Raw genomic sequence first — 25,614 nt, forward strand, 5'->3', positions numbered from 1 at the left:
TGTGTGTGTGTGTGTGTGTGTGTGTGTGTGTGTGTGTGTGTGTGTGTATGTGTGTGTGTGTGTGTGTGTGTGTGTGTGTGTGTGTGTGTCTGTTTGTCTGTCTGTCTGTCTTCTGGTCCTCCAATACACATTTCTCTCCTTGGTGGAGCTGCCTCCTCCCCAACCCTCAACTTGTCTTCCTACTCCCGTCCTCACATCATGAAAACTTATGCTTTAGGATAAATCTGATAAACTCATTCATATTAAGTTATAATAAGGAAACCAAAGTATTTTACTTTTAATCATATCATTAGATAGGCCTTTTCCACCCAGACAGCTTTAACTAGGTAGTGGGTAGGACTTATTTGACCTTTAATCTGACCATATACATTTTACTGATCTTATCAATGAATAAAGAAGAAAGTGTTTTTTTTTTTTGGGGGGGGGTATAGATTGGATCTATGATTTCATCATTGTAGGGAACTCCTAGTGTGGAAACTCCATCTATGTAACTGGTCTATAACTTACTGTCTTAGTGAACTGCTTGGGGGCACTGAGAGTTGGTGTCACTTGCTTGTGGTCACAGCTAGCCTATGTCAGAGTCGGAAATTTAGAGGGCACCAAATCTGAGAGGAGCAAAAGTTTGAACTTAATACTCCTTCAGTAGAGTAGAAGGAGGTGAGGGGAATTCAGTTACAGGTAGCTGAAAGGCAGTAGCAGCAACTTGTGTCCATGAAGAAATCCCTGACTTGCCATGCCCCACCCTTCTTGGGATTTCCCCTTCTGGCTCTCCTTTACAGGAAGAAGACAATCTCTCCTGCCCTCCCTCTACAAGCAGGGCCAGCTTGGAGGAAAATCCCAGTGCCACCTTCTCCATCATATCTTGTGTGGGAAGGAACCTAGCTGGGTCTTCTCTAGCAGAGCAGAAAGAAATACAAAATCACTCCAAAAATCCATTCGTTGCGTCAGATGAAATATGTCATCCTTCCAAAATGGAGATTCTCTGTTTTTCAAGACACTGTAGTAATTTTCTCTCACTCTACTGAATTTTATTTCTCTATTCTTTTCCCTGAATTACTAAGCTGATTTGAAGGTACATTTCTTGGTTCCCACTCCAGGCAGCAGTTACTCTGGGGCCAAAACTGTAGGTTTATTTTTAACTTCTCTGTGTTTTAGGTGTATCCATAAAATGAGGAAGCTAGATTAAATAATATCCAGGATCATTCCTCCAACATTCAAAGGTTATCATTCTTCCTCTAATGCTGATGTCTGAGTCTGGGAAGGACATTAGAGGAACTAAACCTATGATTAATAAGACTTCCTTCACATAGATAAAAGAAAATTTAATGTTTTATATGAGACTATCCACATCCTCATATTTTCACATCCTACCTTTGTCCTGATTTCTTTATTTTCTATTTCTGTATAGAGATATGTTTATCTCTTTATATAAACATGTATTTTTTTTAATTTCGTAGCAAAACATTAACATACACCAGCTATTTTTCCAGATAATTAAAATATTTTGCATTTTCAAAGCACTTTTCTTTGAAAGAGTAAAAAGAAGGATGCAAAAACATATTCCTCTGTGGAACAGAGAAAAGGATACTTACCATAAACCAGTTAATTACAAGAAAAATGAAATTTTTAACCAAGAATATTACCAGAGAATCACAGAATCTTAGAGTTAAAGGAAACATGGGGATCCTTTAGTCTAACCTTCCCTTTTAGAAAAAAAGTCAAAGGGCGGCTAGGTGGCACAGTGAGCAAAGCGATGGCCCCAGAGTCAGGAGGACCTGAGTTCAGACCCGGCCTCAGACACTTAACACACACACACACAAAACTAGCCATGTGACCTTGAGCCAAGTTACCTATCCCAACTGCCCTCCAAAAAGGCAAAAAAAAAAAAGAAAAAGTCAAATACCTGGCTATGGAAAAGACTAGTTCACCTTTAATAACAATTCTAAGTAAGACTTTTACTATTGCATTCTCCTATAAGAATATACTACAGATCAAAATGCCACTTAAGTTATAGCAAACATTATGCAAATAGGCAGATAATTAAGAGGTATCATTGGCAGTGTCTTCCTTATAAACTCTGAAGAATACAATAAAAAATATTAATTTTCACCGATATTGATTTTTTAAGTACACAAAAACCCTAAACTTAAAGAAATATGCAATATCATACTAATGAAAAATTTCCCAATTATCTACATTCATTACTTTGGAACCACTTTTTATTCCTCTATTCAGTTGAATTCAATATAACATTCTAACACATAAATCAGTCATTACTAAGTACTGTTGATTCTATCACCAAAGTATTTTTTGTTACAATTCCCTATGCCCGCTCTCCTAGTTAGGCACCCATGTGGAACTTAATTGCCAGAACTACTGAAATAGAAGACTGCTGAAACTGAGGTAGCTAGATGGTTTGGTGGCTAGGACACTGGGCCTGGGGTCTGGAAGACTCAAGGACTTCAAATCCAGCCTCAGACACTTAATAGCTGCATGATTCCACTTGCCTTAATCCACTGGTGAAGAAAATGGCAAACCAGTCCAGTATCTTTGCTAAGAAAACCCCATGGACAGTATGGCCCATGGGGTCACAAGGAGTTGAATATGACTGAACAACAACTGAAATAGCCTGAATAGATCTCCCTCTGTCCCATTTCCATGCCACCACCATCTATCCCATACTCTATTCCCAGACTGGTCTTGCTAATGCTCAAGTCTACTTGAGCTAATGCTCAAACTACCTTAAAAAACTCAATACGCCAAAGAACTCCACTAATCAGACCCAAACTTATATGGACAATCTGATTTAAAAACAGCTTCTCTCAGGTACTTCACACCCCAACTAAACCGTACTACTTATTTAGTGCAAAACCAAACCACTAAACAAATCCTCTGCTTTCCTATTTTCATGCCTATGTTCATGCTGTCCCCTGCACCTATAATTCCCTTCCCATTCATCTCTACCCATCTGCTACCAATCCTTTCATGCTCAGCTCAGATACTACCTTTTCCATGAAGCCTTTCCTAATTTCCCCCTCATCTGATCTCATATCACATTGTACCTCTCTCACAAATGAATCACATTCTAATTTACACTACATACTTTACCACCCCTGACCCGAGCACTATAAGCTCCTTGAGGAGTGGAACACCTACTGATCTTTGCATCTCCTCCAGCACCATCCAACAGTTCACTGTATACAGGAGAAGCTTACTAAATGTTTACTGAATAAATTATTAACATTAGTAATACAGTAAGCTACATAAATATATGCTACCCCCAGTGCTAACTGCCCAGTTAGGTAAGACTGAAAACTATAATACTGATACCTGGCATATACATGTTTTATAGCTTTCAAAGCATTCTTACATAAATCTTCTGACCTCACAAGAACTCTGTGTGTTCCCTCACAGGACAGGTTTTATTTCTCCCCAGTTTAAAGATGAGGAAGCTATGGTTCAGAAATGAGTTTCTGATTTGCCCAAGGTCATGTAGTAGTAGTAGTAGTAGTAGTAGTGGTAGTGGTAGTGAGCTCTACTACTAGTAGTGAGCTAGTGAGTAGAGTACTGAGCTAGAACTCTCATATTCTGGCTCCTAGTCCAGTGGTCCTTTCTCTTACTCAGATAGAACAAGAGGTGACTTCATCACTGTAAGTATTTGCTCCACCAACTTCATCAACAAAGCTCACCATTCTTTCTCATGTCTTCTCATCTTGTGCCACTATTATTCATGTTTTACCATAAATCCTTCATAAGGGATCTACCTAGAACACTTCCTCTTAACAATTCCTCCAGTACTTGGTCAATTTGCTAATCACGGGACAGAAATAGCACAATGAAAGTGCTAATAGTTAAAGTAATATTAGCAGAAGGTCTTGAAACTATGCCCCATTTCCATACTCCAAAAGTGAAAGAACCTACAGCAAAACTCAAGGGTATATAAGTAGGCATTTTTGTCTGTTCCATGGGTTACTATGGCCAGCTTATAGCCAATCTATTGATGAGACTGAATTTAGCTGAGCAAGTCCATTTATAGTCCACATCACCCAAATTATAATCTCTTTCAACTTGGAAAGACTCCCCAAATTTTGTATTCTGCTGGTATAGCAGCCTAAAAGAACTTAAAGTTATTTTCATTTTCTAATAAATCATTACAGTAGGGCTTTAGGAGAGGACTTTCTATCACAAAAAAAGCATTTTCCTTTATACATAAAATGAAAATTAGAATTGGCATAATGGAGAATTGGTGTTTTAGAATCAATACATTTTTTTAAAAGCTAGAATAAAAATTATTTCAGGAATAATTCTTACTGATAAGTAAAACAGAATCTATTTCAAGTGCAAGTAATGTTAAAAGCTTTAGAACATGAAAGCAGCTTGGTAGAGGTAAGACTCAATTTAGTTCCTGTACAGACCTTGGAACATAAAGGAGAGGAAGGAGCAAAGCAGAAATCTAGAGGATGTAGTACACCTGTGCGAGGGCAGAAGAAAATATCTACAACCTAAGTGTACAGAAGGAGCTTACATCACCTGCTTTCCCAATTATCCTGCACATGAAATTCAGAGAAAGGAAAAAACATAAATTCTGTTTCCCCTAACACCTGGGAACCACTTTACTTCATAAAGACCAGTTTTCTGTTACCTTTGCCTCTTCTGGACATAAAAACTACCTTCCTCTCTCAGTTCTTTCTATAAATATGAAGCACCTATAATAGTATTATGTTAACTACTGAAAGACATAAAAAATATAAATACTTCCTTAAGAATCTTAAAGGTTCCCACAATCTGAGAGGAATGATAAAGATAAAACAAATTAGAACATGATAAGTGGACAAATTAGAATACAATAAAGGACTCTAAAGTGCTAAGAGATCAAATGAAGGAGAGGGAGAGGATGATCATATTAGAGAGGAGGGCAAAAGATCAGAGAAGCCTTTAAGAAAAAGATAGCTTTTAAACTGGACCTGGTAGAACTTCAACAGGTAGAACTGGACAGAGGAGGGGATTCCAAACCCAGAGGACAATCTGAGCAAATACATGCAGTCAGGGAAATTCCTAGATAAATTCAAGTGATGACAAGTAATTCACTTTGACTATAATGCAGTAGACTTGTTATTTTTGTATTACTATGTACCTGTGAGAAGCTATTCCTTTCCATTGTGAGCCACCATCATCTGGAGATAAAGGACCTGGCTCCAAACTCCAGCTCTGTCACTTAGTAGCTATGTGACCCTGAACAAGTAATTTACCATTCTGGGTCTCCATTTCCTCAACTGTACAACAAGACAAGAGGGCTGCACTAAAAAGACCTCTAAGGTCCTATGATCCTCAGTCTATATCACCTTAATTCCTTTTGTTCATTCTTAATTTCCATGTACTTTTCCATACTGATTCATTTCTGAAACAATATTCCGATACACTTTCTTTGTCCCTTTCAAATTACTCTTTAAACTAATTTATCCTACAAGCAGTCTCTCCCCAAGTCATCTTCTCTAAGGTATTTTTGTAACACCGACAACCACTTTTCACATTTCTCAGCTACAAAAGTAATCCTGTTGAAACTTTAGACTATATATGGCATAGTAAAGTGTTTACAAAAGGAATTTCCTCATACATTTTCTATTAATATGTGACAAGAAAAGGGGGGCAGCTAGGTAGCACAGTGAATAGAGCATCGGCCCTGGAGTCAGGAGGACCTGAGTTCAAATCCAAACTCAGACATTTACCAAAAAAACTAGCTGTGTGACCTTGGGCAAGCCATTTAGACCCAATTGCCCTACCTTCCCCCCCTCTAAAAAAAAAAAGTGACAAGACAGAATTCCAAATAGAAGAAAAATATAAATAAATGAAAGGTAAGACTTCTTAGCTAGATGGAAAAAAAATATTCAGCTAATCATCAGAAAATAGCACTTCAAGTATGCTTTTTGTTTTCTACAATGAAGTAATATGAAATTTAAAAAGATATAAATTTCTATTAGATATATTAGCTAACATAACAACAAAACAACTTACTTTCCTTGTATTTAACTGAAGTTCATAAACAGGAACACTGATTGCCTAACCATACATACCTCAGACAGGTTTGGGAACATTTTTCTTCATACTTCCTACTCTAATTAGCTGTGATGTCAACAGATTTGAAAGGAAGCTTTAAAATCCTTATTTAAGCTAGTCTAATGGAATCTAAGGACTGCAAAATCCTAACCATTTGTTTTAACCATTTAGAAAAGCCTGAACTTCAGAGTAATTTGCAAAAATCATCACTTTTTCTACTTCTCCCAGAAATCTTTATTCCTACAAATTATGGTCTATGGTATTTTTATGTTATCTGAACTATATATATATTGCTTCCATGTCAAACATAGTAAGATATGAAGTATTAAAATCTGAGAAAGTAGTATTAATTACTTTGTTACTCTATTAAAATACTTTGTAAGTTTTTTTGTTACAGCAATGTTAATAGACTAACCACAGATGATAATAAATTCTAATCAATTAAGCAAAACTTTTTGTCAACAAACTTATGATTTACCAAAGATACAGAGATAATCAAATGTTCAAATAAAGGGATAAAAGCTTTCACCAATGATAACAGCACCTACCTCCCAAGGTCATTGTGAGGATCAAATGAGACAATTGTAAAGCTCTTAATAAAGTGCCTGGAATATTTGTTGTTCTGTTGTTTCACTTGTGCCTGACTTTTCATGACCCAATTCAGGGTTTTCTTGGCAGAGATACTGGAGTCGTTTCCCATTTCTTTCTTCAGCCATTTTACAGATGAGGAAACTAAGGCAAACAGGGTTAAGTGACTTGCCCAGGGTCACACAGCTAGTGTCTGAGGCTAGATTTGAACTCAGGAATATGAACGAGTCTTTCTGACTTCAGGCCTGACACTCTATCACTGTGCCACCTAGCTGCCTTTACTTTGTTCTCTATAGTGATCAAATCTGTACAACACATGTTTTCTCTGGTACCTGTCAGAATCACTCTAATGAAATCTCTAATTACTGTAATGATGGTTCTATAGGAAGGAAGATTGAGGCACGCTATATAAAATGTTAGCTATTATCATCACTGAGGCCAGGTAGGTGGCACAGGATAGAGTGCTGGGTCTAGAGTCAGGAAGGCTCATCTTTCTGAGTTCAAATCTGGCCTCAGACACTTACTAGCTGTATGACCCTGGGCAAGTCACTTAACCCTGTTTGCCTCAGTTGCTTCATCTGAAAAATGAGTGGAAGAAGGAAATGGCAAACAACTCCAGTATCACTTCCAAGAAACCCCCAAAAAGGAGTCACAAAGATTTGGACAAAACTGAAAACAACTGAACAACAATTACCATTATTATAAAGATCAGAACAGGAAAGCAGATTTTTCCTTTTAAACTACTGTTTCAAACTTCATGGATAGGAATCAAATCATAATACACTCAAGAAGATATTTTCTTTGTTCATGATTTGTTTTTAAAATATTAGATTACATTTAATTTTTAAAATATTTCTATAGAAATCCTTTTCTAGTTATTTACAATTTTAGCATTTGGGGAAAGAAAGAAAATCACCCTTAGTTTTGAATTCCTTTAAATCATCCTATCATAATCAGTATATTATTTCAGTAATTTTTTTTTTACAGTAAGTCACTCTCATCAGTCAACAGAGGTTACAAATTCACTAAGGGTTACTACTTTACCATCATTTTCATAAAAATGTGGGGTGTTAAATACATGGCATACAAATGTGGTTAATTTTGTGTTGCCCATTTAAAAAGTATCACATGGCTGACAAATTCACACTTCCTGAAAAGGTTGGTTAAATTTCTAGCATACTGCCTATTTTATTTGTGAATTATATCTTTGATATTCTCAGATTTTTTTTTAGCTAATCAGAAATTTGACAACTTTGCTAATCATCCAAATTTGTTTTAATGTTATTAACACAATTATATGACATTTTAGGGTCAATGATTTGGGTAAAGGGAAAGTTTTAATATTTTAAACTATACATATATTCTCACACTAAAACCGCAAACACAGCCAAAAGCAAGTCATTTGAAACAACTTTACTTCCTTTTCAACTCACAATGGCTGCAATGAAATTGTTCTGTTTAAAAAGAAAAAAAAATCTTTTCTGCTTTCTACTTCCTCTTCTACACTCTAAAACAGGGATGGCAGACCTTTTTCTATTGAGGGTTACAGACCATATAAGTTTTTTTTTTTAATCTTATATTTGAGTGGAGTTTAAGTGCTTGATGGGTTGCTTTTTGTTTGTTTTGAGGGGACAAAGGAGTCAAAATATAAAATGTTCCTCTCAAGTACTTTTAAAATTAATCAAGAAAAGCAACAAATAATTTTTCAATACTTCAGTTTTAATGCCCAGCTAAGAGAGCAAGGGGAATGGAGAGAGAACTAAAGGAAAAGAATACAGGAGAGAGATACAAGAAAGTTCAATGTTTGCCAAAGCCATGAGACATAGTTCTGACTCATTTACTAATCCCAAAGCAATCAAATGGAGCTCATAGATGTGGGTATTTCCTCCAGTGATGGAGAATGAAATCCATCTAATCCTGACCATCCTGTATAACTCTTCAATTTCTTCTCAAAACTTCATCATGAAGGTCTCATCTATGGGAGGAAGGTAGATAATGGCTTCTTCCCTTTCTCCTGACCCTCAAAAAAGGTAATTTTCTAGATTGGCCAAAAAAAAGTGAACACTGCCAGAACTGGTTATTTTTAAAATGTATTTGTTTCTAAGCATGCTATAAATTCTCATTTTTCTCCTCATTTTTAATAGAAAAACCTTAGCTTAGTTAGGGAAAAAGTGGGATATAACGATTTCATTTCACACATTTAAAAATTGTTGCTTTCTTAACATTACCATCTCATGTCCTTTCAAGGTGACTAACAATGACTTTTAGAGACATCATGTTGGTCTTCACAATTATCAGCATAAATGGGATCATCCTGATCCTTTTTCTTCAGATGTGGTGAATACAGACCAAAGAAGAGTCCCCCAGGGTCTGGAGATTTTCAAGTCCACTTTTAAAACAATACCACCATTCCGATGACAAAAATTGAATTTTTAATTATGAAAGCTCTGATGCATGCTTCACCGCATCCAAGCAATGGCAAAGAATCTAGAGGAAATTACCAGACCATAAGGTGGACTCCCTGGGGAAGATTTAGGAGAGACCATGGGTTAAGAACCATACAGGATGAGAAGGTATGAATGAGCTGAGGTCTGCACCAGATGAGGAAGTACCTCCCTAAGAGACCTCTCAAACCCACTTCAGCATCCAAGAATTATTATTACTGGGACAGCAGCTACTACCAAAAGTAATGATGATACTTTGCATTTTCGTAGCGCTTCAAGGTAGGATAAGGCTGGAAAGGTAAATTAATGATCCTTCCTTCCCCTGAAACTATCCCCAATTTATCCTGCATACGGCTAGTTTGTACACAGTTGTTTGCAGGCGACCGTGCGCTGCTGGAGAGCCCGGGCTGTCTTTCACCGTTCTTTGCATCCCCAGCGCCTGGCATTGCGCCTGGCATGTAGTAGGCGCTTAATAAATGCGTACTACCTGAGAGGCAGGACTGTCTTTTATCCCCAAAGCCTGGTGCAGTGCTTGGCGCAAAGTGGGTACTTTATAAATGCTTAACTGACTGCCAAATCATCTTTGTTTTCACTTCGCCCTTTTCCCCCCAAGGTCCCCTCCTCCTCCCCTGGTTCCGGGAGTCGCTGTCCGGGAGGTAAGGGGGAATCCCGGGTAACTCCCCCAAACTTTTGCACCCGATCCCCTTACCATCCCCGGGAGCCCGGACCTCTCCAGGGCCGGCCCCTGGGGACACTCACCGGCCGCCATGGCTCCGCTCCGCGCGCCGGGCTCCTTCGCAGCGCTGGCCGGGCCGGGCAGGGCAGGGCAGGGCACGGCAAGGCAGGGCAGGGCCGGGCCGGGCCGGACAGCGCGTCTCCTCCGTCAGCACTCACCTCCAGCCAGCCTAGTCAGCCGGGTCTCAAGCAGCGCGGACCCCCTTCCTCCGGGGCCCCGCCCACGCCCCGCCCACGCTGGCGTCCGCGTCTGAGGCGGGTATCCTCCTCCCCCCTGCTCGGGGTAGAGCGGGAGGGGGTGGGGCCGAGCCGAGGGAAGGGCCGAAGAGCAGCTGGAAGGGAGGGGGATTTCCCAGAATATGGGGCAAGGCGCTCTCCCCACGCCAACCCTGGGCGAGGTGGCGGGTGGAGGCGCGCAGCGCGCGCTCAGCCCCCTCTACCGAATGCTGGAGCCCCGCCTCCTAACGGCTCACGCCGACGATGATTGGTTACCCTTAGAGGGCGTGGTCTTGGAGTCAAGGCCGTGGAGGGGTGGAGCTGGTGGAGAGGAGGAGGAGGAGAGAAAACCAGACAGAGTTTGTTTAAGCCCCACGGCTCCCAAGAAATCCCCCTCCTCCAGTTTCTTCCGCGAGGTTTGTTTTTTTTTTTTTTTTAAGAACAGGAGGGGGCGGGAGGGTGAGGTGCGCAAGAAGAGGGAGATGCACACACACACGCGCTACGTTATATACACACTGGACCTCGCGGTCCCGTCCCACACCTCATTCCTCCCCCTCCTCGCATCCCTGCACGTCCCCCACTGGGCTCCTGGCCGCGGGGTCGGGGCGGTGGGTGTCTTAGTTCTGTGGGAAGGTCGTGAGAATCGCTTAGCGAAGCCCCTTCGAGTTTCTGGTGAGCTATGGCCCGGGGTTTTCAAAATGTGGTTCCCCGTTTTCCCTCTTTCGCAAATGCAAATCACAGCCCCCGCTGCGGGCTCTGGGTAGGAACGACTTTGTTCGGGTTCACCCTTTGGGGAAGTGCAAGACCAGCGTCACTGGCATTTATTAATTTGTAGCGAATTTATTTGCATACGTAGAACCCTCTATCACCCTATTTTCTTTTTCTTTTTTCGCCCACGGAAATATTACATACAGTACTATTTATTATATTCAACGTATTGGAAGTAATACATAATTCTGTTAAGTGCATTGTTACACATTTATGTAATATATAATGTGTAATTTTATGTGATATAATTTGTTAGTGGTGCCTTCCTTCTCCCCCAGTTACTCAATTTCAAAACTTTCGCCGATTTCTCCATATAGAAAATGTCTTCCTCAATTAATTTCATAGCCCTTTATAATCCTATTATTAGAATAGAGAATAATAATAATAATATCCTCCTGGCCAAAGCACTTCACCCTTTAGAGCCTCACCAACTTTCTAAGACTATGGAATTGCAGGGCCCTGTTCTGTTTAGGTAGAGGAAGTCCCTCGTTGCATACTCCTCTCACAAATAAAATTAGTGGTTTGTACATCTTCATTACCACTGATCACAACCTTTAACGTCTGCAAAATAATTTACATACATTGTCTCATTTGATATTTACATCCACCCTGTTAAGGTGAAGACGTTAAGCCTCGCTGTCCTCATTTTTAGAGATCAGGAAACTGAGTTGAAATGTGACTTGTCCATGGCCCTTACTACTAGTAAGGGGCGGTCAACATGGTGTAGTAGAAAGAGCAGGGGTTCTTCGGAGTCAAAGAATTTGGACAATGCTTATCTTATGCTTCTGTAACCTCCCTGAGCCTCAGTGTCCTCATCTGTAAAATAAAAGGATTGGACTAAGTGAAATCTGAAGTTCCTTCCAGGTATAGATCTATGATTCAAATCTGCCGCTTTTCCAAGACCTGCGCTTTTTTTTTTTTTTTTCTGACACCACATTTATATACAGATGCTCATAGAATAGACCTAAGACTGGGAAGGAATCTTAGAAGTCCAGACTAGTCTCAGCTGACCTGCCACATTCTGCAAGGAGACTTTCCTAGTCCTTCTTATTCTTAGTGCCTTCCCTCTGATATTATTTCCAATTCATTTTGTATAAACCTTGTTTGTACATAGTTTCGTGTTGTCTTCTCCATTCAAGTCAGGTCCTTGAGTTCAGAGGTTGTCTTTTACCTTTCTTTGTATTGTCAACTTGTAGCACAGTGCCTAATACATAGTAGGCACTTAATAAATGCTTGTCCCTTTTGTTTATTTAAACAGATAAGGAAACAGGGACCCAGAGAGGTCGTCAATTTGCCAGTTAATGAACTGCAGAATCAGCATTCAAACTCAGGTCCTAGTGACTCCAAGTTGGGCAGAGGGTAGGGGAACCAGATGTAAGTTTTTCAGCTGTCTCTCACTTTCTCTAGAGTAGAGTAAGGGCACTCCACAAGGAAAGGCTTTGCAATTGGGATGTGCTTTATCAGTTTAGGCTTGCTATTCCCCAGAAGGCCCAGTCTGTTAGTAAGCACAGGTTCCCTACTAGACCAGAGAGCAGAAATGTCTCTGAGAAATTGTGGTTGGTATTCATAATTATTTCTCATCTAGGAGTTACCATACCCTAACTGTTTTAAAATGTAACCCTCCTCAAATTGAAAGCTCCTTAAACACAGGGAATATGTTTTATTTCTCCTTGTCTCTTCCAGACCCTACCACAGTGCTCTGTACTCAATAAATACTATTGAATGAATAAGTAAATAAAAGAAACTTCTAACTTTGCCCTTCCTTTACCCCCACAACTTGTCATCAGTGTCTCTCCTCTTTGATCCCCCTATTCCTTCCCTTCCTTATGCTCTAGTGAAATCCTAATTACTTCTCACTAGCATTCTTGCAATAACTGCCTAGCTTTCCCCCTTACCTTCAGTCCTTTCTTGCCTTCAATTCACCCTACACATACTGCTACCTTTAAACACCCCCCCCCCCATTACTTATAGAGTAAAACCCAAAATCTTTAGCCTGGCACTCAAAATCCACTGTAACCAAACTGGACTATTTACCATTCCCTAAATGTGCCCAGAACTTTCCTGCCTATAAACTATGTATGTCTAAATCAAATTCCCTTTGCCTGGAATAGCTTTCCCTCTACAATCATGTCTAACTCTCTGTGACCCCATTTGGGGTTTTCCTGACAAAGATACTGGAGTGGTTTGGCATTTCCTTCTCCAGCTCATTTTACAGATGAGGAAATGGAAGCAAACAGGATAAAGTGACATACCCAGGGTCATCCAGTTAGTAAGTGTCTGGGCCAGTTTTGAACACAGGAGGAGTTTTCTGAATACCAGGCCTGGAGCTCTATCCCTTGTACCACCTAACTGCCCTTCCCCTAGCTGATCTTTCTTTCTGCTCTGCCTGATTTAATTCCCTCCCATTTTTCAAGGCCCAGCTCAAACACCACCTTTTTCCATGAAGCCTGCCCTAATTCCTCCAGTAAAAAAAAGGCTTTCCTTTATATATTCGGATATAGAACTTTGTCTGAACCTCTCTTATGGAACATATCTCTTTTTATGTTATCTATATGTAATAGGGATCAAGTGCATATACAGATCTTTTTTTCATGGTGTAATGTTCATGATTATTGATGTTTGCCAAATTCATAATACTTTAAAAAATTATAAAAGAAGAAAGAAATGATTTAGTTTTTTTTTAAAAAAAAAAAAGAAGGATAAAAGAGCTCTCCCTGTAACTCTCTACCTCCATCAGATACAGGGGTAGGACTCCAACTTGTTTCTAAGACCTCAGTCAGGAAGAGAGGATGAGGCTGACTGGGACAGACAAGTCCAAGTTCGTTCCTGCCCCTTTTCAGTTATCTCTAAAGATGTCATTTGAGGAACTGCAGACCCAGTGCCTGCTCCCAGCCAAAGCCACTGACAGTGAGACTCCTGCAGCCACTTTCCCAGTGCCTCCTTTGACCTTCGACCTTCACTGGCCTCAGATTATTCCAGGACCCTGAACATTGCAGTGCTCACTGCAATAGACATCACCAAGCTGGTGTATGACCATGAATCCAAAGTCAACCAATTTGCAATGTGACTCCCCCTTTGAGAGATAGTGGGATCAACTCCAGGCCCTACAGGGAGCCTCAGACACGTTTGAGGGTCACACAGGCAGCCCCCAGATGGATGTACCCATGCTGAAAGCAGAGGAGTCAGATGGGCCTCCGTCTGGCAGGAGGTCTAGGCGCCAGGCCATGCTGAGCATATGTCTGTCTCTGAGCGCCCCAGTTTGTGGAATTCTGAACACTGGGCTGTGTGTGGAATCTGACAGTTAGTAGATGGCACAAGTGAGCAGCTTATAGACTAATTGGAGGGTAAGCAGACTATGGGGCTGGAGTCCTTAACAAAAGCCATAGTTTTTGTACAAATAAAGCCAATGTAACCAAGGTTGAGATGGAAGTGGAAAATTGGGAAAGAATTTTTATAACCATTGTGTCTGATAAAGGTTTCATTTCTAAAATATACAGAGAATTGAATCAAATTTATAAGAATACAAGTCATTCCCCAATTGATAAATGGTCAAAGGATATGAACAGGCAGTTTTCAGAGCAAGAAATTAAAGATATCAATAATCATGTGAAAAAATGTTCTAAATCACTATTGATTAGAGAAATGCAAATCAAAACAACTGTTAGGTACCACATCTCACTGGTCAGATTGACTAACATGACAAAACAGGATAAAAAGAGTTGTGATCTGATCCAACCATTCTGGAGAGCAATTTGGAACTATGCCCAAAGGGCTATAAAAATGTTCATACTCACTGAATCTCAGTGCATGCTCGCCTGTCTGCCTATCTCCTTGATCCTCACTGCCCCGAGCTTCTGCCCCGCTATGGCCACCTACAAGCTGGTGCTGATTCGGCATGGAGAGAGCGCCTGGAAACTGGAGAACCGCTTCAGCGGCTGGTCCGACATGTTCCTGAGCCCTGCCGGGCACGAGGAGGCCAAGCGCTGCGAAATGCTGGCTATGAATTTGATATCTGCTTCACCTCTGTCCAGAAGAGAGCAATTCGTGCCCTTTGGACAGTACTAGATGCCATTGACCAGATGTGGTTGCCTGCAGTGAGGACTTGGCGCCTCAATGAGCGGCACTATGGAGGTCTGACAGGCCTCAACAAAGCAGAGACAGCTGCTAAGCATGGTGAGGCCCAGGTGAAGATCTGGCAGCGAGCCTATGACATCCCACCACCTCCAGTGGAGCCTGACCACCCCTTCTACAGCAACATCAGCAAGGACCGTTGCTATGCAGATCTGACTGAGGATCAGCTGCCTTCCTGTGAGAGCCTGAAAGACACCATTGCCCAGGCTCTACCCTTCTGGAATGAGGAAATTGTCCCCCAGATCAAGGAAGGAAAACGTGTCCTGATTGCAGCTCATGGCAATAGTCTTTGAGGGATTGTCAAGCATCTTGAGGGTCTGTCTGAAGAAGCAATCATGGGAGCTGAATTTGCCCACTGGCATTCCCATCGTGTATGAGTTGGACAAGAATCTGAAACCAGTCAAGCCCATGAAGTTCCTCAGGAATGAAGAGACTGTTTGCAAAGCCATGGAGGCTGTGGCAGCCCAAGGCAAGGCCAAGAAGTGAAAGCAGGCTACCAGCATGTGCCAGCAGTAGCCAGGTCCTTCCCTTCTCACTGTCCCACCACATCTCTCCCCTGCCTGCTCCACACACTGACCATCATCTTAAGGAACACAACACATAGCTGCAGGTGGGGGACTGATGGCTCCTTTTCTCATTTCCCTCCCTGTTTCAGACCAATTCTTTTCTCTCTTGTTGCCCTTCCCCTCAATCCATTAGTCAAAATGCCTTCTGGGTGGTTTGGCTCAGTAAGGACCTGGTTAGGGGTTAGGGATGGGGACATAGTAAGAAGTGACCAATGTGGGGAGTTGAAAGAAGCAATTGGTCCAGTTATTGCTATGAGCCAGTCCTGCAAGTAGGGCAGCCCTCTCAGGGGCTGTTGTAGTAAGCTACCTATAACTTGGGTGGTTATTTAACAAATCATGAAAGTCTTATTTCCTCCGTAATTCAAGAAAAATGAATCTGAGAGGTTGAGATTATGTCCCAATGTTTGTCACATTTGCTTTCACAAAAGACCCTTCTAGGCTGGTTATTAGTGACTTTTGAAATTAAACTGTCCCTCTTGTTTGTCATCAGAGATCTCAAGCCACATCAGAGAAGGAAGAGTTCTTTGATTTCTAAGGTGGACGAGTACATCTCATTGTGTGTTTTATAGCCCCCGCTCCGTTCTGTGGCAGTAAAATGCCCCTAGGTCATGTTTAAGTGTGTCTCAGTGTCCACTTGCCTTCCACTTTATGTCCAGCCACCTAGGTCCTCATCAGTTTTAGCATAACTGTACTAACCTCCCCGCCTTTTTCTGTTGTTCACTATAATAAAGGAGTGATGTGCAATAAAAAAAAAAATGTTCATATTCTTTGACCCAGCAATACCACTTCTAGGGCTGTATCCCAAAGAGATGATACAAATGGGAAAAGGACCCATCAATACAAAAATATTTATACCAACTCTTTTTGTGGTGGCAAAGAATTGGAAATCAAAGGTATGCCCTTCAATTGGGGAATGGCTAAACAAGTTGTGATATATGAATGTAATGGAATACTATTGTGCTATAAGAAATGAGGAACAGACAGACTTCATAATAACCTGGAGAGTCTTATATAAACTGATGATGAGTGAGGGGAGCAAAGACAGGAGAACTTTGTACACAATTACAGACACAACATATCTGTGATGACTAACTGATGGACTGGGCTCTTCTCAGCAATACAAGGTTATAAGACAACTCCAAAGAACTCATGATGGAAAAGGCTGTCCACATCCAAAGAAAGAATTATGGAGTCTGAATGCATATTGAAGGAAACTACTTGCTCTCTCTCTCTTTTTCATTTTGTTTTGTTTTGTTTCCTCTTCCTCATTCATTCTATTGGTTATAATTCTTCTTTATAACTTAACTAATGATGTTTAACGTGAAGGTTTATGTAGAACCTGTATCAGATTGCATGCCCCCATGGGGGGGGGGGGGAGAGAAAATTTGGAACTAAAAAACTTGTGCAACTGAATGTTGTAAACTCAAAGTAAATAAATTTTTAAAAAATAACACATAAAAAAACTATAGTCAATAAAGAACCTTTGAAGAAAGAAGTAAAAATCAATTTGGAAATTACACAATTTAATCCAAAGGAACTCATGGATTAAAGAAAAAATTTGAAGCAGAAAATTTCATCAAAGAAAATGACAATAACTAAAATTCATGAGCTACAGATAAAGCAGTCCTTAAAGGAAATTTTATATGCATAATGACTTTTTTCAACACTAAAAGTGAAAAAGAACAAATCAATGAACTAGGCATACAACTTAAAAAAAAAAACTAAAACAACTACCAACAAAAGTCTGTAATTAAGCAACAAAGTAACAATTCTAAAAATCAAAGAAATGATTAATGAAATTTAAAACAAAAAACTTCCCCCAAATTAGGAGCTGTTTTAAAAAAAACCTAAAAAATTAATAAATAGCTAATCTTATTAGCAAAGAGAGGAAAACCAACTTGTTCATATCAAAAATAGAAAAGGATAATTCACAACAATTGAAGAGAAAATGAAGGAAATTATCAGAAATTATTTTGCCCAATTATATGCTAAAAAAAACCTGATAATTTAGAGGGAATTGTGAATACTTACAGAATATAAAATATCCAGATTAACAAAAGAAGAAATAAATTATTTAAATAATCTCAGATCAGAAAATGAAATTGAACAAACTATAAATGAATTCTCAAAAAAAAATTCCAAGACCAGATAAATTTACACATGAATTATGCATTAATTTTCAAAGAACATAGTTCTAATATTACACAAACTCTTTCTAAATATAGTGTTCAACAAACGAATAAATTAAATTTTTTAAAAAGAAGTAAAAGAGTTGGCTTTGATCAGAAGAAAGGCTACTTCTATATTGGAAATCAGAAAGAACAGTCAATGATACCAAGGGGTTTGGAGATGTAGAATAAGGGATAATAAAGAGCTCCCAGGAGTAATTTCCATTTGTTTAATACAATATGAAGCAAGATTCTCCTATGAGAGGGCATGGAAAGACTTGCTTGAAATAATGAAGAGTGAGGTGATCAGAACCAAGAGAAGATTGTATATGGTAATAGCAATATTGTTTTAATTATGACTTTGTGTAATTTTAACTATTATAAATACACAAATCAAAAGTAAATGAAGATATCTGTATCCAGAAAAAGAACGAAGTATGCATAGAGTAATTTTATATATGTATATACATGTTTGTATGTATGTATGTATGCATATATATGTATAACACACACCTATTTGTATCTAATGGTAGCCATCTTAGGGCAGGATGGGAAGAGAAGAAAAGAAATTTACATGATAACTTTGTTGTATATTTGGAAGGAATAGTAGCTTGCACATGGTAGGTTTGCAGTTTCATGTGCAACCATCTTTTTATTATACTGTTATGGAAATGCTTGTTTTGTTCTGTGAATTGAAAATAAAATTAATTTTTTTAAAAAGAGACAAAAATAGATAGGTAGATAGATAAATATGGTGTTCAAGCAGAGGAAGAAACTAAGAACATGCTGCAAAAATTTTTAATAAAATATTAGCAAGTATACTACAATAGTATACATTGTAATTACTACATCAGGGTTAATTCAATTCTAGAAAGACACAATAGACTATATATTAACACCATAAATCATTTTTAAAATATATGATTAGATCAATAGTTGCTGAAAAGACTTTTTAAAAAATCCAACATTTTTTTTCATTAAAAACATTAGAAAGTATAGGAATATATACTTTTCCTTAATATAGTAAATAGTATCTATCTAATATCAAGAGCAACCGTTATATATAAGAGAAAAATTTTAGAGGCCTTTCTAATAAGATCAGAAGCAAAGCAAAGATGCCCATTATCACCACTACTATTTAACATAGTTCTAGAAATAAGAGCTATAGGGGCTGCCAGGTAGCACAGTGAGTAAGAGCACCGGCTCCAGTGTCGGGATGACCTGGGGATCGAATCCGGGCTCAGACACTTAGCACCCACCCAGAAACACCTGGCTGTGTAACCTTGAGCAAGTTACTTAACCCTGATTGCTTTAAAATAAATTTAAAAAGGAAATAAAAGCTATAGTAATAAAACAAAAAAGAAATATAGAAAATAGGCATAGTCAAAGAAAATTTAATGGTTTATTTAGAGCACCCAGAATGTCAACTAAAATATTAATTGAAATAAATAATAAACAGCAAAGTTGCAGGATATAAGACATTTTGAATTATTAGCACTTTTTGTACATTACCAACAAAACCCAGCAGAAAGAGATAAAAGAGAAATTCATTTCAAAATAATTACAGAATGCATAAAATAGTTGGGTCTCTATCTGCTTAGACACACTCTATAACTATATGAGACCAAATAAAAGCACTTTACAGAAATATAGACTTAAATAATGGAGAAATATTAATCCTTCATGGGGAGAATTAATTATATTGTGCCAATGTAACAACATACCAATGTTACCTAAATTAATTTACTTATTCAGTGTCACAGCAATCAAATTACCAAAGAATTATTTTATAAAGTTATTTTAAAAATTGAATTCATTTGGAGGAACAAAAGGTTCAACATTTCAAGGAAAATATAAAAGAAGACTGAAAAATGTTGGTGTATATGCTTTTATGTAATGTTCTTTACATTCTCATATTGATTTTGGTAACATTATTGTTGCATTTACATATATAGAATTTTACATGAGTGGTACTATAAATTTTACTATATTACATTTACTAGATATATATTTACTATATATATTATATTTACTATATTATATTCACTATATTATATAGTGGTACTATAAATTTTACATGAGTGGTACTATAAATCACTATATGCCATGCATGTATTTGTGTGTATATATATTAAGCCTCATACTCTATACACATGTTATATATTGTGCTTTATGCATGGTATACTTTACATATAATATGTAGTATATATATACATATATATACACACACACAAATACATAAAGGCATATAGTGAAAAAGCATCACTCACGTAAAATTCAATATATATAAAAGCAACAATAACACACGTTACCAAAATAGATAAAAGTATATACAGAACATTACATTAAAGCTCAGTTTCCTCATCTGTAAAATAAGCTGGAGAAGGAAATGACAAACCACTCCAGTATCTCTGCCAAGGAAACCCCAGATGGGGTCACCAAGAGCCAAACACACCTGAAAAATGACTGAAAAACAACATACACTATTCTATACACACTATACTCTATATGTTATACTATAGACACTATTATATATACACACTTATATTTTGAATTGAGAATGATATATACACATATATTAATGTATGTACACACATAAAGTGTTATAAACAAGAATGTTAATTGTTGCTAACTAAACTCTTTAGAGTGATTATGTACTCACTTAAGAAACTCTGCATTGCTCTGTGGCTTGTTGCAATCATTGAAATGTCGTCAGCAAACAGGAGAAATTAAGAGCAGCTCACCATCTGTAAGCAACCTTTCTTTGGGACTCTTCAAGAAACAGTCTCCAATACTGGCAAACACCTTTGATTTTCAAAAGTCTCTTTGTTTCATTCCTTGCTTGATACAAATAAGAAGAAAGTTGGCAAATGAAGTTCTTTCCGTTGTTACATTTTACAAGGAATTTTATGTGATTTTTGTACAGCAGACACCTTGTTGGAGGAGAGATTTTAATGTGGAATTTTGTTCCACATTATATAATATATACTTATTGTCAATAAACGATAAACACAATGGAATCTTGCATACACTTTTCAGTCACTTGTGTGACTAAAAAGATGCTGTCTGCTATAGGAAATCATTTTTGAAAGTTTACCTCTTTCTTTCTCATACCTTTGTCAAGGTTGTCCTCAAGGCATATGTGAATTAAAAGTTTTTCAGAGTTGAGTACACTTATATATCAGCAGTTATAAATATTCACTCTGTCACCTTTTCATGGTAACAATAGAGAATAAGATTGTTCCAAACCTTTGGAATCCTCTCCTCTTTTATATAACTTGACAATAGACCCACAAATATTAAATAGCTTAGGTGGCACAGTGATAGAATGTTAGACCTGGAATAAGGCAGATGAGTTCAAGTTCAGACTCAGATACTTACTAAGTGATTGACTCTACACTTTAACTCCGTCCACCTCAATCTCCTCAATTGTAAGATGGGATAATAACACCTACTTTACAGCGTTGTTGTGAAAATAAAACGAGGTAGTATTTGTAATGTACATGAACAATAAGAGGGGCTTAATAAATTTGCTTATCATTCTTCTCAAAATTCTGTTGCTCCATCGTGGTTTCTTTCTGTGTAAACTTTGCATATTTAATATAATCCCCTTGTTTTCCCCCATCCCTGTCTTCTATAACACCTTTCTATGTCTTTCTTTGGTGTTTCAAAAACAGTGAGAGAATAGAAATCTACTTGCTCCACTTGATACAGAAAATTGTTTGTTATTAAGAGCCTTATATTTCCCATTTTTCTTTGTGTTATCCTTCTTCCAGTTTAATCCTTAAATTCCCTGGAGAAGGCTTTGGTAAATCAATTCTCTTGCCAAGCTTTCTGCAAACTTGCTTTTCTCTGTTTGACTTCTTGCTGGTTTATGAGATTACATCACTCATAATTTTCCACCTATCTTCTCCCTATGATCTTACAAATGACTTTCTGTTCTAAACTAGTGTTGTCCTTGACTTCCATGTCTGTCTGTCTGTCAAGGAGATCAGGTGTTTACTGGTGGAGGTGGTTTGTGGGCTCTTTTGTTTGTCTTGTGGTACAGACTTCTTTGTATCTGTTAAACTTCAGAATATGGTAAATAGTCTGTGTCAATAGCCATTCTTTTATCCATTTCCCATTATTTTAGCACCAAAAATTTACTTAAATAAGTTATATTTCCTTAATTATAAGCCTTGTTTTCTAATTTTTATTTTCTTCTAGTTTCATATCAGTTTTGAACTTGGTTGTAACGAATCAGTGATCTAACTGTACACAGGGGTTTCTGAAATGCCTGCCTGTCATGCAAGTCCTGCCACAATTTGATTCCACCCTACACTTTTCCAGATTAATTTCATATTACTCTTATTTATGCTTTATGCAAACTGGACTATTTTCTGTCTGCCTCCAATCACACCTTGGACTTTTCTCACACTGTTCCATTCCTGAAATGTCCTGCTTTCTCCTCTTTACCTGTTGAATTCTTACCTACCTTTCAAAACCCTACTCAAAAGTAATCTCCCATGAAGCTTTCTATAGTGTCCCCTGTCAGTAAAGGCCTTCCCTCTCAGATATCACATAACATGTTGAAATTTTCCAACACACTTATAATATTGTGGTATATTACAATTATCTCTATGTCTGTCGGTCTCAGAGTGAATGTAAATAGTAATTGTTTCTCTTTTGGTCAGAAACCCTAAGGGTCTTCCCCTCCCACTTTTATTTTATTTTATTGATTAAAGGGGCCATTCCTTGACTCACTTTTTAAAGAACCCTAATCACTGAATGGGTCTTTTCTCAGTGAAAGTGAGAACCTGTCTGATTAAGGAGGTTCAGGATTCATGTGAACCGAACACTCAACACTTCAAAAGATCCAATATATTTTATTTGGAATATAAGCAACTGGGAAGGAAACTGGAGATAACAGAGTAAAGGCTTAGGAATAATAAAATAAGAGCAACTATGATTAATATATACACATATATATATTTATATACATACATATTTACAGTTATCACCGATGTGGAGAAGCACCATCACCTGACCACACAAGCTGGGGAATCCCAGTACAGCTGTCAGGGTCTCACTTGGGAGGGTCCCAGGCAGGACGTCTCCTCCATGGGTGAAATTCCAATTTGGGGTCTGTATCTTACAGTTTAAGTGGTGCTGAGAACAAAGAAGTCATACTGCCAGGTGTTTTTAGCAAGCATCGTATCTTGTGTGAGCCCTGGGATAGAGGCCAATCCCTCCAAGGGCCCCACCCCCACCCCCAAGAGGGATGTTTCCTTGGAATGCCTAGTTCCAGGAGTTGGGTAGTTATCATATCTCTTCTCTAGGACCTGGCTGGGGTCTCAGGAGAAGAGCAGCCCTCATGTCCTCAGGGTCCTCTGTTAAAAAACACCTCAGAAAAATAGAAAAGTCATATTGAGTTGGGGTTTTGGTTTGTATAATCTTATTCCTCACAGAGGGACTTAACTTGCCCCTTCAGAACTTGGAAAGACCTTAGCTTAAAAAGGCCATTGCTTCCTGGGCCATCTCCTGTTGTCCTGATCTATATCTGACCACTGGACACAGATGACTCTGGAGGAGAAAGTGAGGCTGGTGACCTCGTACAGCCCTTCCTCACTTAAATCCAAACCACTTGCAAGTCATGACAATATCTTCCTGATGTCATGGCCCTCTTTGAGAATGAAGGGCAAACCATAACACATGGACAGCTAAGAAAGATAAAAAGGAGAGGGTTTTTTAATTTTGTTTTTGTTGAGGTAATTGGTTTTAGCAAGGAAAAAAAGGACAACCTCTTTTTTCAAAGACAGCAGAGAAAGAAAAAATGGGTTAAAAAGCTGAGAAATTTTGAGGTAGTTAGGCAGGAAGTCAAGGCATTTCAAAGCCAATAGCCTTGATCTTTTCAGTAAAGTAAGGGATGAGGTCATCTGCTATAAGATTGAAAAAGCAGAACATGGATCAGGAGGGTGAGGAGACAGAAAGGTTTAGATGAATAGTTGCAGGCACTGAGATAGAGAATCTACAAGAGGAAAATGAAAGGATTGTTCAGCAATACTGAACATCCAGTTGAGGTTATCTGATATACGCATATACTGAATGAAATCATCTCTACTTTTTAAACTTTCTCCACTAACAGTTTCCTGTGAATAGGATCAGAAACAAATTAGTATGAGATCTTTGGTGGAAGGTAAAAAGGATGAACAATCTAAAATAGTTATCAAATCATTGAAGTGGCTATGGGATCAAGGTAAGGAAATGACTAGTAAGGCCATAAATGAGGGAGATAGAATATATACATATATGTATATATGGTAGTACATAGGTTCTAGGCTCTACTTCCCAACACTCACTCACACTGGCAGGATGGCTCCTCAGAGGATGATGGGCTACTATTCCCTTTAGGGTCCTAGGAATAACCTTGATGGTTTGGATATTTCTAATACTGTCACTCATGAGCCACCGTCCAATGTGTTTCCCCCATTATCATTTAACCAGTCGGCATCTCCCCAATATTAATTGATTTTTACAAAGGGATATTTGCTGAGAAGGTACAACAAGATATAGCAACAACATCCCATATTAGGTGTACATACTCTCCTTTAGAGGCCACAGTCTCTGGCAAAATGGGCTCAAATTTAAAGCAATTATTATAAATTGTTATAAAACATTATCACCCTCTCCACTGGGGGAGGAAAGAGGGGATATGACAGTTCTTTGTCCTAGGATATTGTGTAGGGTAGTATAAGTTTCTTTTTTTTTTTTGGAGGGGGGAAGGCAGGGAAATTGGGGTTAAGTGACTTGCCCAAGGTCACATAACTAGTGAGTGTTAAGTGTCTGAGGCCAGATTTAAACTCAGGTCCTCCTGACTCCAGGGCTGGTACTCTATTCACTGCACCACCTAGCTGCCCCAATATAAGTTTTTTGATTGTAGCCAGGAGGTGCAGTGGATAAAGCACTAGGCTTGGAATCAGGAAGACTCATCTTCATTTGTTCAAATCTGGCCTCAGAAGCTGGTGATCCTGGGCAAATCTCTTCATCCTGTTTGCCTCAGTTCCTCATCTGTAAAATGCGCTGGAGAAGGAAATGGCAAACCTCTCCAGGATCTTTGCCAACACCCCCCACACACACCCCAAACTGAGATGCGATCATGAAGAGTCAGACCCAACTGAAATGATTGAACAATAACAACAAAAGTTCCATAATTAGAATTCTTCCCAAAAATAATTAATTGAATCTCAAAAACTTCCTGTCTTCATTGTGCTTTTTAAAATTAAAATATATTCTTTATTAAAATAGTATTCATTATATTAAATTCTTTAAGTTTATATTAAAGTAAGTATAAGAAGGAGCAAGACTTAAACAAATACAATTAGCCAAGAGTAATTAGTGACATCTCTGGACCACTTCTCAGAATAACATTTTTAAATTCATAAAACAAAATACATAGGAGTACAAAGGAAACCAACTGCATTGAAATAATTATCAAAATTTTTTTTTAACCAAGTATATGGATCCCTGAAATCTGCCCATGGTCCATGAGAACTAGGTTACAAAGTCTTCTAAACTTTTGGTACTTTCCCAAAAGTTATCCTGGCAGCGCTCTTGTGTTTACTACACTTCCTTCAGTTTAGATTTCTTATTAAGTCCTAGAGGCAGCTCCCTAGAATTCTATGTCCTTTTACATTTCAAATGAAGAACTCTCTAATTTTTTCCCCCAATCTCTCCCTTCTGCATCTCTTCATGAATCTCATAATTGCCTGAAAGTCCCCAGAGAAAAGAAGGCAGAATTTTCTTATGACTACCTTTCTTCCAATTAGGGAGTGACTATTCCTTGGGATCTATTACTAGTAACTAATTCAGTTAGCAAATGTTTCAGGTTCTACCAGTGTGAGAGGCCATTGAAAGGTGTTATTTTATTAAACTTCTGAAGTTCTTAGCATTTTAAAATTTGGTTTT

At 38.4% G+C, this 25,614-nt stretch overlaps 1 protein-coding gene, 1 long non-coding RNA gene and 1 pseudogene across 7 annotated transcripts in view; 2 read left to right on the top strand and 1 right to left on the bottom strand.

Moving 5' to 3' along the window:
- The window catches only part of REL (REL proto-oncogene, NF-kB subunit), a 60,026-nt gene extending 50,045 nt beyond the window's left edge, over positions 1-9,981 (bottom strand). Inside the window, exon 1 of one of the 2 annotated variants that reach the window (XM_069069071.1) lies at positions 9,846-9,981. In XM_069069071.1, the coding sequence (XP_068925172.1) occupies positions 9,846-9,855 (10 nt within the window). In that variant the 5' untranslated portion in view covers positions 9,856-9,981. Of the gene's footprint in view, positions 1-6,602; positions 6,833-9,845 lie in introns of those variants that run through there. The other variant, XM_069069069.1, reaches the window with a different exon arrangement.
- Positions 9,982-10,132: 151 nt separating this feature from the next.
- The window catches only part of LOC138146895 (uncharacterized), a 107,097-nt gene continuing 91,615 nt past the window's right edge, over positions 10,133-25,614 (top strand). For 3 of the 5 annotated variants that reach the window (XR_011164630.1, XR_011164633.1, XR_011164631.1), the window contains exon 1: positions 10,133-10,453. This is a non-coding gene — a long non-coding RNA (uncharacterized lncRNA). The remainder of the gene's footprint in view (positions 10,454-25,614) is intronic. The other 2 variants (XR_011164629.1, XR_011164632.1) reach the window with 1 other exon arrangement.
- On the top strand, positions 13,549-16,258 carry LOC138146894 (phosphoglycerate mutase 1-like; annotated as a pseudogene).

The sequence above is a fragment of the Petaurus breviceps genome, unplaced genomic scaffold, assembly GCF_028583685.1.
Source record: "Petaurus breviceps papuanus isolate PSGF00001 unplaced genomic scaffold, PetGlider_PUasm1.0 90775, whole genome shotgun sequence".
Classification (NCBI taxonomy): domain Eukaryota; kingdom Metazoa; phylum Chordata; class Mammalia; order Diprotodontia; family Petauridae; genus Petaurus; species Petaurus breviceps.